General features: G+C 34.6%; 7 protein-coding genes across 7 annotated transcripts; 6 read left to right on the forward strand and 1 right to left on the reverse strand.

Annotated features, from left to right (window-relative positions):
• Positions 1-371: 371 nt before the first annotated feature.
• On the forward strand, positions 372-875 carry CBG14868 (the record flags this gene model as incomplete). Its single annotated transcript, XM_002639012.1, has 2 exons — positions 372-704; positions 759-875. 2 exons carry the CDS (start codon positions 372-374, stop codon positions 873-875), a joined length of 450 nt encoding a protein of 149 aa, XP_002639058.1.
• Positions 876-1,133: 258 nt separating this feature from the next.
• On the forward strand, positions 1,134-1,673 carry CBG14869 (the record flags this gene model as incomplete). Its single annotated transcript, XM_002639013.2, has 2 exons — positions 1,134-1,523; positions 1,572-1,673. The coding sequence occupies 2 exons, from the start codon at positions 1,134-1,136 to the stop codon at positions 1,671-1,673; spliced, it is 492 nt and encodes a 163-aa protein (XP_002639059.2).
• Positions 1,674-3,600: 1,927 nt separating this feature from the next.
• Positions 3,601-4,443, forward strand: CBG25195 (the record flags this gene model as incomplete). Its single annotated transcript, XM_045242608.1, has 2 exons — positions 3,601-3,618; positions 4,264-4,443. 2 exons carry the CDS (start codon positions 3,601-3,603, stop codon positions 4,441-4,443), a joined length of 198 nt encoding a protein of 65 aa, XP_045099595.1.
• A 2,687-nt stretch (positions 4,444-7,130) lies between these two features.
• CBG25196 lies at positions 7,131-7,625 on the forward strand (the record flags this gene model as incomplete). The annotated part of the gene is made up of 2 exons (XM_045242614.1): positions 7,131-7,192; positions 7,496-7,625. The coding sequence occupies 2 exons, from the start codon at positions 7,131-7,133 to the stop codon at positions 7,623-7,625; spliced, it is 192 nt and encodes a 63-aa protein (XP_045099596.1).
• A 1,957-nt stretch (positions 7,626-9,582) lies between these two features.
• On the forward strand, positions 9,583-9,657 carry CBG25197 (the record flags this gene model as incomplete). Its single annotated transcript, XM_045242620.1, has 1 exon — positions 9,583-9,657. The coding sequence occupies one exon, from the start codon at positions 9,583-9,585 to the stop codon at positions 9,655-9,657; it is 75 nt and encodes a 24-aa protein (XP_045099597.1).
• Positions 9,658-11,322: 1,665 nt separating this feature from the next.
• Positions 11,323-11,892, forward strand: CBG25198 (the record flags this gene model as incomplete). Its single annotated transcript, XM_045242626.1, has 3 exons — positions 11,323-11,438; positions 11,601-11,622; positions 11,776-11,892. The coding sequence occupies 3 exons, from the start codon at positions 11,323-11,325 to the stop codon at positions 11,890-11,892; spliced, it is 255 nt and encodes an 84-aa protein (XP_045099598.1).
• A 462-nt stretch (positions 11,893-12,354) lies between these two features.
• Positions 12,355-15,931, reverse strand: CBG14871 (the record flags this gene model as incomplete). The annotated part of the gene is made up of 6 exons (XM_002639014.1): positions 12,355-12,817; positions 12,865-13,026; positions 13,075-13,298; positions 13,349-13,641; positions 14,336-14,819; positions 15,608-15,931. 6 exons carry the CDS (start codon positions 15,929-15,931, stop codon positions 12,355-12,357), a joined length of 1,950 nt encoding a protein of 649 aa, XP_002639060.1.
• Positions 15,932-16,059: the final 128 nt, after the last annotated feature.

Consider the following 16,059-nt stretch of genomic DNA (forward strand, 5'->3'; position numbering starts at 1 on the left):
CTCAATTTGTCTTTCTTCGTGGAGCAGTGCAGTCAAGCACTTCCGGATTTCACTCTCATTTCTTTTCATGAAAAAGAGCGATTTTTCGCTAGCTTTTAACCCAAAAATTCAAAATTTCTTCCATTTTTTCTCTTTGCCACGTGTCGTTGTTTCAGCTGCTGAAGATGCACACAAATTCCGAGAAAAGCATTTCTCTAGAAAAGTGGGCGAAGCCTAAATTGCAAGGTTTTACTCATAGGCTCCGCCCATTATTCCCGGGAATTTCTCCTATTTTTTCGCTATATTTCAAACCAATTTCAAAAAACTCAAAGCAGAAATTCAAATTTTCAGTTATCTTCCCACTGCCACGTGTCTTTTTTGAGCTTTAAAAAATGAGCGGTGCACACAGTGACTACCCTGAAGTCGTTTTCAATGCCGAGCAGCGAGCGTTCGTTTATATGGAAATAATAATAAATCAGAATCCGACGACAGTGCGGCTGCATCCACTTCAAAACGAAATCGTCGCCGATTTTCGACACTTGTTTACCAAAATCGATGTACAATTGATCACGAAAATCGACTATATCCAAATGAGAGCGACACCGGGATGTCTAGAGTTTATCAGAAAATATGAGCCGAAAATTCCCGATGGTCTTTGTATGGCTTTTCTGAGGCATGACGCTTCAAAGTCCGTCTCCAGCGACAACATATTCAACGCTCCTAGGGTAGGATTTTTCGACTTTTTCTTGTTTTCGGAGTCAATTTTTTTTCAATTTCAGGTCTTCGAAATGGCAGTTGAAATGGTTCGAAATGTAGAAGGTGTGAATGAGCGGAATCAAGAGGCATACACCTCTCATCACTTGGAAATACAAGCAACGACGAAGATGATATTCTAATAAATTGTTAATTTGGCAATTTATCATATTTTTACATATTCTGTAATCTCTTGATTATTCTTGTGTCATATTCTCATATTTACTGTAATTCATAGATGCTTTTGTATTATTTTTTAATAAATTCCAACTACCTTTTTCTCCATTTTCTTTGCAAACTGCGTTTTACATCTCTTCGCAATGTTTCCTTTAAAAATTGCTTTGTTTGCGATACGTCGCGATACTTGAATCCCCGAATATTACAACACCTAAAATTTCAGAATGACTAGACGCCGTCGCGATCAATTCCATCAACAAAAACTCGATCAACAGAAGAACGCGATCAGAGACTTCGCCAACGCCTCCGAGGATATTGTCAACGCTGGGAATCATGCGAAAACGTACTTGAGGATTATAACAAGCGGCGATCCCACCGCGTTTCCATTGCACAAAGAGCAAGCCCAGATCGTCGCCGCATTCAAAGAAGCGTTCCCAAATCAAAATATCGAAGTGATGACGAAAGAAGAGTTAGAGGCGATGGCTGCGTCTCCGAAGTTTGCCGAATTCAAAGATAAGTTCAAGGATATGATCCCTGAGTACAAACGCGCCACGTTTGTACGCTTGCGAGCTGATGAAGCATACGGGACTCGCAATTCTATATTGGTTCCAAGAGTAGGGTTATCGTAGTTGTTAGATTTCGCATAATGTGCTTATTTTTAGCTGCTCTTCATGGGAATCGAGATGCGACGAAACACGGAGGGTGTGAACAGGAGACTTCAAGCCCAAATAATTGCTAATAATGCAACGGTTCGGCAGGAATAGCTTAATATCTATAATTTCCAATTTTTCATGTAATCTCTTGGTTATTCTTGTGTCATCTTCTTATATGTATGTAATTAATCGATTGACTAATGTTGTCTCTTTGCTTGTTCTTTTCTGCGTTGTAAAAGTTATTAAATGTACATTACACATTTTTAATGATAAAAAGTCGCAGAAGGTTTTATTTTAGGTTGATTTAAGAAAGCAACAACACAATCAGTTCTTCGAAAGGGGCAGAGCTTATAGGAAAGATGAAATAAGTTAAAAGGTGGTGGGGCGGAGCTGCTCGGGAAGCTATAAATTATTCACAGAAAAAAAAATAAATTGAAAAATAGAAAAAAATTATTCACACAGACGAAAAATTGATAGATTTTGAAAAAGAGAACAAATTATTCCAATGAGATTATGGCCAGCTCACACGCTATTTCAAAGGACCTGGTACTCAGGGAAATCGTTTCACGTCTAATTAGCTCTCATTAGAAAAACCTCGGCTAATTAGGTGGTTTGCACATCTAACTAGGAATGCCATATCTAAATAGATTGTAGTAGCAAAATTATAAAATAATCACATATAATATGGATCTAGTTAGATCCGGTACGGCCAGTCGATATTTGCGAATCTAGATAGATTTGTTTTTTTCTAATCCGCGAATGAGCGAACCTAATTAGAAACTAGCTAGATTCGGCTAGTTCAAATTTATTTATTTTTGTTTTCATTGTTTTTTCGTAGTTTGCTCGTATTTTTACAGTTTTTGAAGTAAATTTTCTGGTCCTAAATTTCTCGGAAACGAGTCCATTGTTTATTGACATGGGTCCGCCCACAAAATGTATTTTTTCATGTTTAATGTCGTTATCTAAACCGAATTCAGAAATTTTGATGAAAATGAGATTGTAAGCTGATCTGGATTCCGTTTCTACCAAAAACTTCAATTCGATCGCACAAATCGCCCGAACTGTTCGAAAATTCGGGAAAAGTTAATATCTTCTTCGACGAAAATTTGTTGAATATGATGGCGTTCACACAGAAGATACAAACACTGGAGGTAATTGTTCTAGAAACATGCCAAATGAATGTTACCATTTTCAGGGTCTTTATGGAGATCTTTGGAACGAGAAAAACTGAAACGAACATAAATACGTTCTATTGTTGGCCACTCAATCCAAAATGATATCAACAGTTATTTCAATCGCCACTCAAAAATGGAAGTGCTCCGAAATCACAAGCTGCGCCAATAACAGTATTTTGATAAGTTAATCAGCTAAATGACCCACTCTTTAAATGACACAATTAAAAAATTTGAGTTTCCAAATATTCAACGTCTACGATCAGAAAAATTCGACGAATATTTGGGATTCGGAGCTGTCTGGAGCGAAGATATCGACTTGTCATAGCGACATTTGGAAGGATTTCTATAATTCAAAAAACTACCAGCAAAGACATGACGACCGCGAGTTGTTCCTCGTTTCGGTGACGGAAATCCAAAAGGTTCTGGGAGGAGTGTGTTGGGGTGATGGTGCATTCCTAGTTCATGACTTAATTTTTTCTAGATCATGACCAGGGATGTGATTTTACGTTTACGAATTTTACGAATTTTACGGATTTTTAGATTTTTTGGTACTCGTAAAATTTTACGAGTGTCGTAAAATTAATCCGTAAAATTCGTAAAAACTGGAAGAGTGTTTTTTTTCAGAGTTTTTGTTAAGAATTGGCAGTTTTTAGATCCATGATCAAGTTTTTGATTTAATTTTAAGTAGATCGTATTCAAAAAATTCGAATCAGAAATTTTCTTTGTTTTCAAAAAATATTTTCCAATTTTTGAATGTCTTTTCCCCAGTTTAGAATTTTTCAGAAAAAAAATTCCAGAAAATTGTTAACACCTACAAAAACATTAAATTCTGCGGTTTGAAATAATTGCACACCATTTCTGAAATGCTTAATGATGAAAATGCAGTTTTTCTTTCATTTGAATAGAAGATTCAGTTTTTTACGGATTTTACGGATTTTACGATTTTACGAGTTTTTAATTCGTAAAATTTTACGTTTTACGAAATTCGTAAAATAAAAATTTTACGCACATCCCTGATCATGACCCAATTTTTTCTAGATCATGACCCAATTTTTTCTAGGTCATGACCTAATTTTTTCTAGATCATGACCTAATTTTTTCTAGATCATGACCCAATTTTTGCGTTTTGTGTTTTTCATCCCTGATCATGACCCAATACACCGCACATCCCTGATCATGACCCAATTTTTTCTAGATCATGACCCAATTTTTTCTAGGTCATGACCTAATTTTTTCTAGATCATGACCTAATTTTTGCGTTTTGTGTTTTTGAAAAAAGGACGAATTTGGAGAGTTTAGATATTTTCTTGGTTTTCTCGGCTGAAACTTATAAGAAGGCTGATAATGATCTTCTAGGGTGTACAATAATAATAATAATACATTTATTGATAAAGGGCCGAAGCCACTGATATAATCAATTTACAGTAAAAGGTTAATAGTTGATAAGGTTTAGAATTAAAAAGGAGGTCAGATTTACTTAAAGGGGGGGGGACAGGAGATTTTACGGGGGATTTTTGGGGCCAGAGTATGCATTCTACCGTAACGGTGTACAACGCTTAATGTCACTCTGCGTACAGCAGTCGCCCTCGCCTTTATGTATGCAATCGGGCAGCGGCTTTCTCTTTGCACGCGTAGCTCAGTCGGTAGCGGCGCCGCACCTTCAACACTCGCCTCGACAAGTTCAACTCTTCGAGGAGCATATTTAAACGAAATTTCGACAACATTATTTTTCTCATTTCCCCCCACCTTTAATGAGTAAAGTTTTGAACGATCTAAAAACCGCGAGCTCCGGGGGATCAGGAAAAAGTCGGAACTAACATTTTTCTGTATTAAAATCCATACTTGCAAAATCTCGGGCCGGCCCGCGGGTCGGCCCGGGGCATTTACAGACGTTGATTTTTTTGATTTTTTTTTTCAAAATTTTGAACAAAAACGACCGATTTTTTGACTATTTTCTACTTTGTAACGTTGGTTAATAATGTACCCTTTTCTCTTTTTAATTCAAAAAAAAATTACCCAATTTTTCAATGGAAATTTTTCAACTGTGGTAGGCGGGCCTTTGCGACTATGTTCAAATCTTTTTTACCCATTCAAAAACATGGATAACTTTTGAAAAGAAGGATTTCTTCACCGGTTTTGTCGCAGTGCGTATTCAAAATTCACGAGCCTCACAAGTTTGCTTAACTACAAAAGCCATTAGTTCTCATTGTATGTATCTGAAAATTTCAGAAAATATAAAACAAAAACAGTTCTTCCTTTTTGTATTTGAAAACTTTTTTGTAAATTTTGGTCCTGAGGAGATATCCCATGTGGAAGTGGCGGCGCCGCAGTTTATAGGTGCCTCCACTTACACTTGGCATATCTGCTTTGTATGAAATTGCTAGCTAGATTTTTAGACTCCTCAAAGTTCATTGTGAAAAAAATTAGTCTTCACAACTTCTTTGAAAATTTAAGATTCTCTAATATTGCATTTTGAATGCTGATCTAGAATTTCAAATTTGGATTTTTTGAAGTTTCCAATTTTTTACTTTTTTAAATGATTACTTTTTCCAAACTTTTTGCAAATTTTTCCAGAAAATCCCAATTTTTCTTCAAAATCCATCACTTCTCCTGCGCCTTTGAAACCATTTCCGAATCGATTACACTTAAAATCTTTGCCCTCCATCCCTTCTCATCACCACATTTTTCTGTTTACCCAAAAACAATATTTGTTCCTTTTTTTCAATTTTCCCACCGCCTATGCCATTTTCTTTTTTTCTGTTAAGTACTTTTGCTCCCGTCATAAGCCGATTTGTCTTGTAAATGATACACTACTACATTATTAGGATGTGTTATACCGCTTTTTGTTTGATTTTTTGAAATACACCTTTTTTCAGATTTTTTGGACTTTTATGATTTCTAGGACAAGACCTAAATTTGGATTTTTAAATCATGACCTAGATTTGGATTTTTAGGCCATGACCTAGATTTGGATTTTTAGGCCATGACCTAAATTTGGATTTTTAAATCATGACCTAGATTTGGATTTTTAGGTCATGACCTAGATTTGGATTCTTAGGCCATGACCTAGATTTGCATTTTTACGTCATGAACGAAATTTGGATTTTGAGATCCCTTTTCAAGGTGCTGATTTCAAAAAAATAATAAAAAGAAAACTTTGACTTTATGGCTTCTGTTTTTTCGATTTTTTTTCCACAAAAAAGGTTTTCTAAAAATAGTATGGCTGCCACCAAAACCGAACTCCTAGCCTTTCGCACCAAGGCAAGGCACGCACCCAGTTGCGCCATGAGGGCCAAAAGGGTACAAAAGAGAAGGAGCGTAGATGTTCTACCTCAGATTAAGGCTCAATAGCTGCTGCTTCCAGTTTGGTAGATTAGAATTTTTTTAATTCCGAATTTCCGAGTCCAAAATAAAAAAACCCAATTCTTGCTGAAATTGACCCTGAAAGAAAAATCAAGGATGTATGAGAAGCTCTATATTTTTTTTCTGCCTCCATCTCCTTTTTCTTCTTCCGATGTCTCTTTTTTTCTTATTCTTCACACCCCAACGTCTCCATTCCGCCTCCTTATTTCCTCTCGTTTTTTCTTCAATTTTCCTGCATTTTTTCATGTTTTCAGCAGAGAAGGACGTGTGTTCTTGTATCTTTTTTCTACTCTTTGTGACCTACAAATAGTGTTTTTAATCAAAAAAGGATTACGGTAGTGTATGTAGGTCGCGAGTCACGTCATTTCGGATTTTAAAGCGGCTATAAAGCGGCAAGTAGGAATAAGAATGGGACATGTATTCTATCTATTGAGATTTGAAAATATAAAAATCGAAATTCAATTTTTTTTTCAATTTTCAGAATATTTCTTGAAATTCAAAGTTAATCTGTGAAACATAACTCTAAAAAGAACACATATCTTTCTCATGACCTATAATTTTGATACCTTTTGGAAAGTTCTCGAAAAATCTTTTTGAATTTCAAGGTTTTCGATGAACAAATGGGAATTTTCTAGAATTTTTTTTTCTGAAAATTCGATATTTTGATATTTTTAAATTTCTAAATTGTTGATTTGACCAAAAAATGGAAAAAATTTCTCATTTTTTTACATTTTTGAAATTTCTAAAACTCAAAGCAAAATTTAAATTTTTTTTTTGATTTTTTAAAATTTAGAAATTTAGCTTTTTTTTTTAAATTCTGAAAGGGTTTCAGGAAGTAAGTATTTTTCAATTTTTGGATTTTTTTCAGATTTTCAAAATCTCGGAATTTCGGATTTTCAAACTTGAAATTTTGGATTGGTTCAGGTTTTTTTTATTTATTTATTTTTCAATTTTTCCATTTTTTACGATTTTTCGTAAATTCTGAATTCTCGAATTTGTTTTCAAAAAGTTGAAAATTTCAGAAAAAAAAATGTCAAAAATTTCTTTAAAAGTCATATTTTCGAATCATTTAAACACTAACATTAGAAAAATGTCAGCTGAAAAACTAAAACTTTTAAAAAATTAAAAATTTAATTTTTTTAATCTCTAAATTTTCAAAATCTCATCCCAAAGATCATATATATTTCTCAGAAAATCCCCAACATCTGAAAGCCATTTCACTCGTCTAAAATCCTAAACCACCCATTGAACATGTTCATAAAAATTGCTCATCTTTTCTATTGTTTTTCCCAGTCTGTTCCGTTTTCAATCCCTGCTTTTTTTGCCTCATCTGTTTTCAATTATTCTATTTTCCTCCCCAGTTTTTTCAATATATCAATAGTTCAAAACTTTCAGAGCTTCAACGGGTCTCGATATTCAAATTTTCACATCTTCAGAAGAGCAGAAAATTCAGAAGAAATGTTCAATTCAAGACGCGTTGTTACAGGTAATAACATGCACTTTTTACGCTTCAATTGGTTTTTGAATTTGAGAAATTCTAAGAAAAAAACTTTTTCCTTCGATTAGAGCATTCACCATGAAAATGTGTGTGTTTTGAATACTCCAATCAGTAAAGAGTTTCAGAAAATCCAAAAATTCTAAAATTCTATAATATTTTCTTTTTTTTTGACAAGTTCTTAGAAAGCCAGAATTTTCCAAAAATATATATTTAATTTGCTTTGTCAGTTTTTTCTTAAATTTTCAAAATGCTATAAAAAACCTGAAAATCATTGTATATTTTTGGTAAAAAATTTCAAATTTTTTAAAATTTCGGTCTTCTACCGAAAAAAAACCCCTACATCTTCTGACGCAAAGCAAGACACAATTTATAATCCTGTCTATTTTTTTCAATTTCCGTTCTCAATCTAAATCCAAGTCCATGCCATCCTAAACAATGTGTCATTCATGCCATTTTGGATTTATTTTTTTTCGAAAAAAAAGAGATAAATATCCATATAATATTCTTATCTCTTTCCTCTCTCAGTCTTCTTCCTTCCAAAAAAATATCTTTTTCTCTTTTTCCGCTTCTGACTTCCTCCTAATTCATTTATCATCAACAGCATAATACTTTTTTTTGATGAAAGACTAGCTGAAAATTTTGAAAAAATTTTTAAAGGTTTTTTATAAACTGAAAATCAGAAATAATTTGGCTTTTAATTTCGTTTTATCGATGATTTTCTTGCACCCAGCTGAAATTAATTTTTGAATTTTGCAAAGTGTGCATTTTGACGTAGCGGTGTTTGCGTATCTTGCGCCACACTAGACGCCACACTTCGCCAAAGTAAAAAAAAATAGAAGCGGCTGAAAAAATGATAACAGGAAAAAACATGAACTTTATTACATGAAATTGTTTTTTAAAATATTGAATACTTCAAAATTGAGAAAAAAGTTCCTGGTTTCTCGAAGTTATCAGACCAGATCTCAAATATTTCATTATTTAGCCATTGACCTGGAAACTTTTACGTCATCGAAATGAAATGGTGTTCTGCTTCAAAAAATATAATCCATTGATCTTCAGAAATCTCTATAAATTTTTTGCCAAAGCTCGTCAATTTTGAAAGAGACAGGGAGTGTCATTGTTTCCTAGATACCTCAAAGAAAATAAATGTTTCCCCTATTTTTTCACTTTTTTTTGGCTTCTCACTCCTCTCCCTTTTTTACTTTTTTTTTGAATGAAATTAGATATTTTGATCTTGACGAAAAAAGGACATAATAGGGCTGACAGCATATTGGGCCAGCTGTTCGTTTTTTTCTTTTTTTTGCAAGATTGAAGGTCATACATTTGAATTATCCTAAATAGATGGTTTTTTTGACGTTAGAATTGACCCAATTAGCACTTTAGAGATTTTTTGAGATAACGTTTTTTTTTTAGAAAAATATCTGAAAATCAGTTTTCCAAAAATTCGAAAATTTCAAAATTTTTTCGGAAAACCGAAATTTCTAAATTTGTGAAAATTTTTAAAGAATTTTCGAAATTCAAAATTGTAAATTTTGTGAAATTTCAAAAATTCAAAACTTGGAAACTTCCAAATTTTCAATTTTCCAAAGTTTCTGAGATTCTAAAGTTCCAAAATTTCAATTTGACAAAAATTTCCAAAAATTTCAATTCATTGAAAATTTTAACTTCCTATAAAATTGAACGAATTTCAATTTTACAAAAATTCAAAAGTTCTAAAATTTCAGTTTTACAAAAATTCGAAAGTTGCTAAACTTTGATTTCCTCAAATTCCGAAAATCCAAAAAATTTCAATAATTCGATTTTCCGGAAATTTAAAAAAATTCGAATAAGTCCCATTTCATTCAAAATTTCGTAAAAATCCAAAACATTGCAAATTTCCCAAAAATCGAAAAGTTCAAAAATTCAAAAGTTCCCAGAAAACCAAAATTTTAAGTTTGTAATAATTCCAAAATTTCAACAAATTCAGAAAACCAGTTTTCCGGAAATGCAAAATTTCCATTTTTCCAGAAAACCAGACATTTGTAAAAACAATGATATTTTAGAAAATTTCCACTTCTAGAAAGTTTCTCAGAACACCAAACTCTGGAAATAAAATGGAAAAAATTCAAAAAAAAGGAACTTCCAGAATATTATTCTGTTCTCTCCCCATAATAAATATCTTGATAATCCCCTATTGGCTTGTCATCAAAATCCAAATAAAAAAATAAAACAAGAAGAAATTCGGTTATCACCGCCTCTTCACTTCCTCTCTAGCTCTCTATCTCTACCTAAATATGTTTTGTTTTTTATCACCAAACAAAAATTTTCAAAACGTCACTTTTTACCCTCCTTCTGCAGCAAATTCGCTCTATTCATACTATTATCAATAGAGCGAATTTTGCAACAAAAAAAGAAGACCCTCCTCCCAAAAAAGGTGAGGCTGGTGGCCCTAACTACGTCATCATCAAATCGACGCTAAATTTATAGCCACACTCCGGAGGGAAGACGAAAGAAAAACGGCTCCGCTTTTTTTTTTGCTATTTTCTTATTTTTCTTTTCTTTTTATTTTATTTAGTTTTGAAATTCACTTTTGGAGGAGGTGACTTCTTTGAAATTTTGATTCTAGAATCAGTTCATGTGAACTAATAGTCGGATTTTTTGAAACTGCGAAAAATTCGGAAAAATCTATTTTTGAATTTCCCTCCGAGATGCTAATGTTTGGTTTTGAAGGTTTTTAAAATTTCAAAGTTTTGAAAAAATCCAAAAATTCTTCAAATTCATAAAAATTCTAAGTTCTAAAATTAAAAAAAGTCCAAAATTTCCATAACATTTGGCAAAAAAAATTCAATTTTCTAAAAATTCGAAAAATTCTGAAAATTCATAGAAATCCAAATTTAATTCCGGAAAGTCAAGAATTTCTAGGAATTCTAAAAATTTATGAAAATTCAAAAGTTCATAATTTTCAAAACATCTAAAACTCCAAAAATTCCTAAATTCCTGAAAAGACAAATTTTCATAAATTCTGAAAAATCCAACTTTGAAAAAATCTCGGAAAATCTGAAATAAAAGGAATCACAAAGTTTCCAAAAATATGAAATTCTTAAAAATTCAAAATTTTGACAAAATCCGAAAATCTACTTACCGTAACCACTCTAATAGAACGCCACCCGGACCGTCCTTGTCTGAGTCTGTGTATCTCACTTCTTTTGAATGATATCAAAAAGTTGTCAACTAATAAAATGTTTATTATAATATCAGCAATATTTTATCAGTTGATCACTTTTTGATATCTTTCACAGAAAATGAGATACATGGGCTCAAAGTTGACGAATCGGGTGACGTTCTATTAGAGTGTTTACGGTATTCCCAATAATCAGAAAAAACTCAAAAAGTGTTAAAATCCAAGTTTTTGAAAAATCCAAAAATTTTTAATCGCAAGGCCAAAGCTAGAAAAACATCTTCGATTTCTGGGGAATTTTAAAAACTTTTCTCTTATTTTTCTCGTTTTTTTTTTCACTTGTCTGACTGAAAATCAAAAAATCTGAAATTTTCGCAATTTTCCGAATTTGTTCTTCTCAGAATCCCTGTTATCTCTTTTTTTTTCTCCCGTCTCAATCTTCCAAACTTTTCCAGATCTCTCCAAATTCAATATACGTGTATCTTCTCCCCCCCCCCCCCTACAGTAACCCCTACTACTACCGTACCCACTTATATGTGCCTGCACATCTAACTCTCAAATTTCAAAATGATGCACTCTTCGATCACACGAACCATCTATCACAACAGCAATGTCAATCTAGGACCCTCGTGTATGTGCGCTCTATCGGACAAATCAATGGAGCGCGATTTCAGCGAAGAAGGGTAGAAAGCGCGCTCTACCGGACAAACAAAAAAATCGCGGGTACAGCATAGATAGCGCGCTCTAGTGAACAATCGAAAAATTCAGAATAGAGCGTATTTGCATTTCACCAAATGTCGTATTTTCAGACAATAACTGCAAGCAGCTCGACTACAAACCAGAAGTTGTCGGTGTCACACTAACAAAGTGAGTTTTGGCAAGTTCGCTCCATTGATAATTCTTTAATAGAGCAATTTTTAGAAATTTGGAAACCATTAAAGTTGAAAAATAAAATATTTCCAAAAAACTGTTTTAAAATCCGAAAATTCTGAAATTTTGAAAAATTACAAAAACTTTGAGAAAACCAAAAAATTTTTAAATCAAAATTTGGAAAAAATTCAAAAATCCGAAATTTTTGAAAATTCCAAAACTCAAAATAGTGAAAAACACAAAAAATTCAAAAATCCAAAACAATAAATTTTGAAAAAAAGTCCTAACTTCCTAGATTTAGAAAAATCCTAAATTACTAAAATTGAAAAAAAATTCCAAAAATTCAAAATTTTGAAATATCCGAATAAAATTAAACTTTCTGAACATTCGAAAATTCTTTTTTTTCCAGAATGGAGCTAACCCTCGTCCTAACGCTCTACATCTCCGCCGTCGTCATCCTGGTCGTGGTTTTCGAATTTCTGAAACCATCGATTTCAGCCCATTTGCTGGGCAACTAGCTAAATTTTTTTGTGAAAAACTAATAATTTCTACGGGTGGTCCCGGTAGCTTCTTTTTTGTATAATTTTCCAATTTAAATCCCTTCCCCAGGTGCCTTTTAATAAATCATTGTCGTCATTTTCAAAAGTTTACACTTAAAGAAAAAATTAAAGAAAAACAGATGGAAAAGCAATTATCACAAAAATTGTTATCCAATCGAAGATAATGGAATCAATTATTCTGGCCGTCTTGATTTCCTCGGGGCTCCTCAGCATCTGAATCCAAGTGGATAATTTCACCGGCTTCTTGCTGTCTCTGACGTCGTCTTGCTTCTCGTCTCGCTTCATCCAATTCCTCTCGACGCCCCGCCCATTCAATGGCCACTTCTTCTGGATCCACCGGTGCCCGGGCAAGAAATCGGTGAGAAAGAAATTGGGAAAATTCATTTCCATAACGAGCCAATTGATTGTAGAATGTCTCCTCTCCGTCGAAATATGGAGCAATCGACTGTAGAAGGCCTGCGACAAGGCTTTGGTCGGGACGAATAGGAACATTTGGTACGTAGAGTTTCTTATATGGAGTACGTCCGTTTTTCGGTGGTACTGGGTTGGAGATGGATGCCGTTGGAAGCACTTCGAGCAATTGAGCCAAACGTTCGACGTTCGGGGAGCGGCCACTATAGTATTTGGGGCGTCTGAAAGCAATTTTAGTTTTCAGAATCTAACAATTTCAAAACCTCACCTCTCTGCCCAGTCTTCAAGTTCCAATCTTTCAGAAAGAGATTGTGTCGCGGCAACTGCCTGGGCGGATTGTTCCAAGAAGAGCAACACTGCTGGATCCTTCCAAATCTCTTCTGTCTGCTTCGCGTAGATTTTGACAAGAATTTTGAGACTGTCCGGTTCTCTGAAAACGAAAAATTAAGAAACGAGAGAGAAATCTAGTGGCAATTACCTTTCCGCAGAAGCCGCGGTCAAAAACTTGCAATTCATGACAGCAGAATCAGGATGAATTTGGAGAAGATCCAACAATGCAGCGACGACGGACGGGAATTTTCGGATGGCTTCACAGAGAAGTTTACGAGCTTGGTCCATTTCCTCGTCGGTTTTAGCCAGGAAGAATTTCGCAAGAGCCTTGGAATATTGCCAATTTGGCAGGCTGTCCAGATTTTTGAGGTCCTGGAAACAGAACATGTCAATTTTGGAAACCTTTCTCTCTCAAGACTTACACAAGCCGCCGAATAAAACTGCTCAATCCACGTGTATAGTTTGGCTCTTAAAGCGTATGTATCGATGATAGAGAGCATAGCGAGAGCATCATGACTTGGATCCAGCTTGAAAATCAGCTTTCCGGTATTGAACGCGGTCTCAAAGCATCGTTTGCCAGCTGCGTTGAGCATATGACGATGAAGTAGTAGATAGAATGCGCGGTTCTCAAAATCCAAATAACTCATTCGATGGGTCCAGTTGAATGGGGAGAAGGTGGGATGGGAGTGTTGATCGACGAACCAGATTCCGCGTTCTGAAAATTGTTTGAAGATCTCTCCAAAATCAACATACGTGTATCCGCTTCCCCCTACAGTAACCCCTACTACTACCGTACCCACTTTTATGTGCCTGCACATCTAACTCTCAAATTTCAAAATGATGCACTCATCGATAACACGAACCATCTATCACAACAGCACAACAGACCCTCGTGTATGTGTGCTCTCTCGGATTATCTATAGATCGCGATTTCAGCGATGAAGGGTAGCAAGCGCGCTCTACTGGACAAACGTGAAAATTCGCGGATTCAGCATAGATAGCAAGCTCTAGTGGACACTTGGGAAAATTCAGAATAGAGCGTACTTACTGAATTTCACCAAATTGCGTATTTTCAGACAATAACTGCAAGCAAATTTGGAAACCATTAATTTGAAAAAAAAAATCGAAAATTCCGAAACTTTCATTAAAAAAATCCCAAAAAATCGAACTTTTGCAATTTGAAAAAAATTCCTCTAAGAACGCTTTTTACCTTTTTGGACAATAACTTTTTTCGATTAAAAAGTCTTTCAGTTTTAAGCCACGAAACAAAATTTCAGACCTGGTTATTTGTAAAAAATTATGGCCAAAATTAGGTTTTAGAAATTAGCTCGTAAGAGATCCTGATTGTAAATTTGATTTTTTTTAATTGTTAAAAAACGCAGAACATTTTGGTGCAATAGAAATCTTACCAATAAAATCAGCTCCGGTATTCAAGTCATCGTTCATTCGACTCATATGACCCATCATCAGAAGACAATTCAAATGATATGGACTCGAAGCGAAGATGTCTTGAATTATTTCGACATTATGACCAGCTTCAGCCAGTAAGAACATCCTCTCCCTCTCTCCGTAATCACTGTTGTGTGTAATTTTGAACCAAGTGTTCATGCTGCTGCTCTTGTTTCGATCCGGTTGCACAATTTCCATGGAGAGACCATTGCTTTTGTCCGGCCACCATCTTGGCTTGTTCTTCAGAATTCGCCCGGTTGCTCTTTTCCCCGGTGGCCATTTATTCTCATCGTTTTCATCGATGACAACATCCTTGAACGTCTTCCCAAGCTTTCTTTTCAGTTCTCCGAATATATCAAACATTTTTATTTCGACTTTCAACAGTTCGCTTAGGAGAGGCGGTTCAGCATCCTCTGTCGCAGCCAATTGCTTCTCTTGCATATTCTGAAAATTCTCCTTTTTCAGCCTTTTTCGGTCATTTTCAAACTAAATTTAGTGTTATTTTTATCCTCTCTCAAACCTATTTTCAGGCCTAATTTTTGACTATTTCAAGGTCAATTTAGGCCTTTTTCAAGCAAATTTGGAGCTTGTTCTCAGGCTTTTTCGATTATCCTCGTATTTAGGCTTTTTAAAGGTTTATTTTGAGTCTATGTTTTAAGCCTATTTTTAACATATTCTTAAGTATATGCTAACCCTATTTTAAATATACTTTTAAAATTCCAGGCCGACCGGCCAAAGCCCGGGCCCGTGCCTGAGGAATTTTTCAAGGCCCGGTATTTTTCGCGGCCCGGTACTCTCAATATAATTTTCTCCATTTTTTTCTGTTTTCTTAAAATTCAAAAAAATGTTGATCGAAAAAAATCACATAAGGGCCCACCCCCCTTATGTGTTTTTTGAAATTTTCAAGACTTATGAAATGGCGGGCCCGGCCCGTTACAAATATGATTTTAAGCCTATTTTCAAGACAAATGCAGTCCTATTATAAACCTATTTTCAGACTCTTTTAAGCCCACCACGTTTTCAGTACAAAAACAAGCCGAAAGAAGCATCTTTCAGAAGTCGGTAAATAGGAATTTTCAAAAATTCTGTGACTGCAATGTTTTTTAAATCTAGGTCTTATTGACACCCTTCAAAACTTTCAGAGCGATCTGAAACTTGAGAACCGAGCCGCAGGTTTGTGAAAATGGTCCAAGATCAACTGAAAAATAGGTTTTTAGATTTTTATCACCTACCAAATTAGCGAGCCTCGCCAACATCTCATTTTCCGTCTCCTCGTGCTCCTGCTTCGCCTTCTTTTCCTTCTTCTTATTCTTCTTCTTTTTATTCTTACTGGCTTTTGCGTCAGATGTCGATGGACCATTATTGTCTACTCCATCTGCCTCTTCCGATTTATCACTTGCCACGTCATCTTCCTCATCGAAAAATGCAAATCGATTCGCTGGCCCTTTCCGTTGCACCACTACTGGCTCCACATCTTCGTCTTCTTGATTCACTACCGCCGCTGCTTTCTCCAGTTCCTGTTGTTGATGGAGTCGTTTGATTTGACTCTTCGACATCTGGAATTGAAAATTTGCCTTTAAAAAGGAGAAAATGTAAAATAATAAAGTAAAAATAGGTCAAAACCTCTGAAAAAATAACTAGAAATGTCTGAAAAGAACTTCTTTAAAACCAAGAAAAAACGAAA

This window comes from Caenorhabditis briggsae, assembly GCF_000004555.2.
Source record: "Caenorhabditis briggsae complete genome, chrI, whole genome shotgun sequence".
Classification (NCBI taxonomy): Eukaryota; Metazoa; Nematoda; class Chromadorea; order Rhabditida; family Rhabditidae; genus Caenorhabditis; species Caenorhabditis briggsae.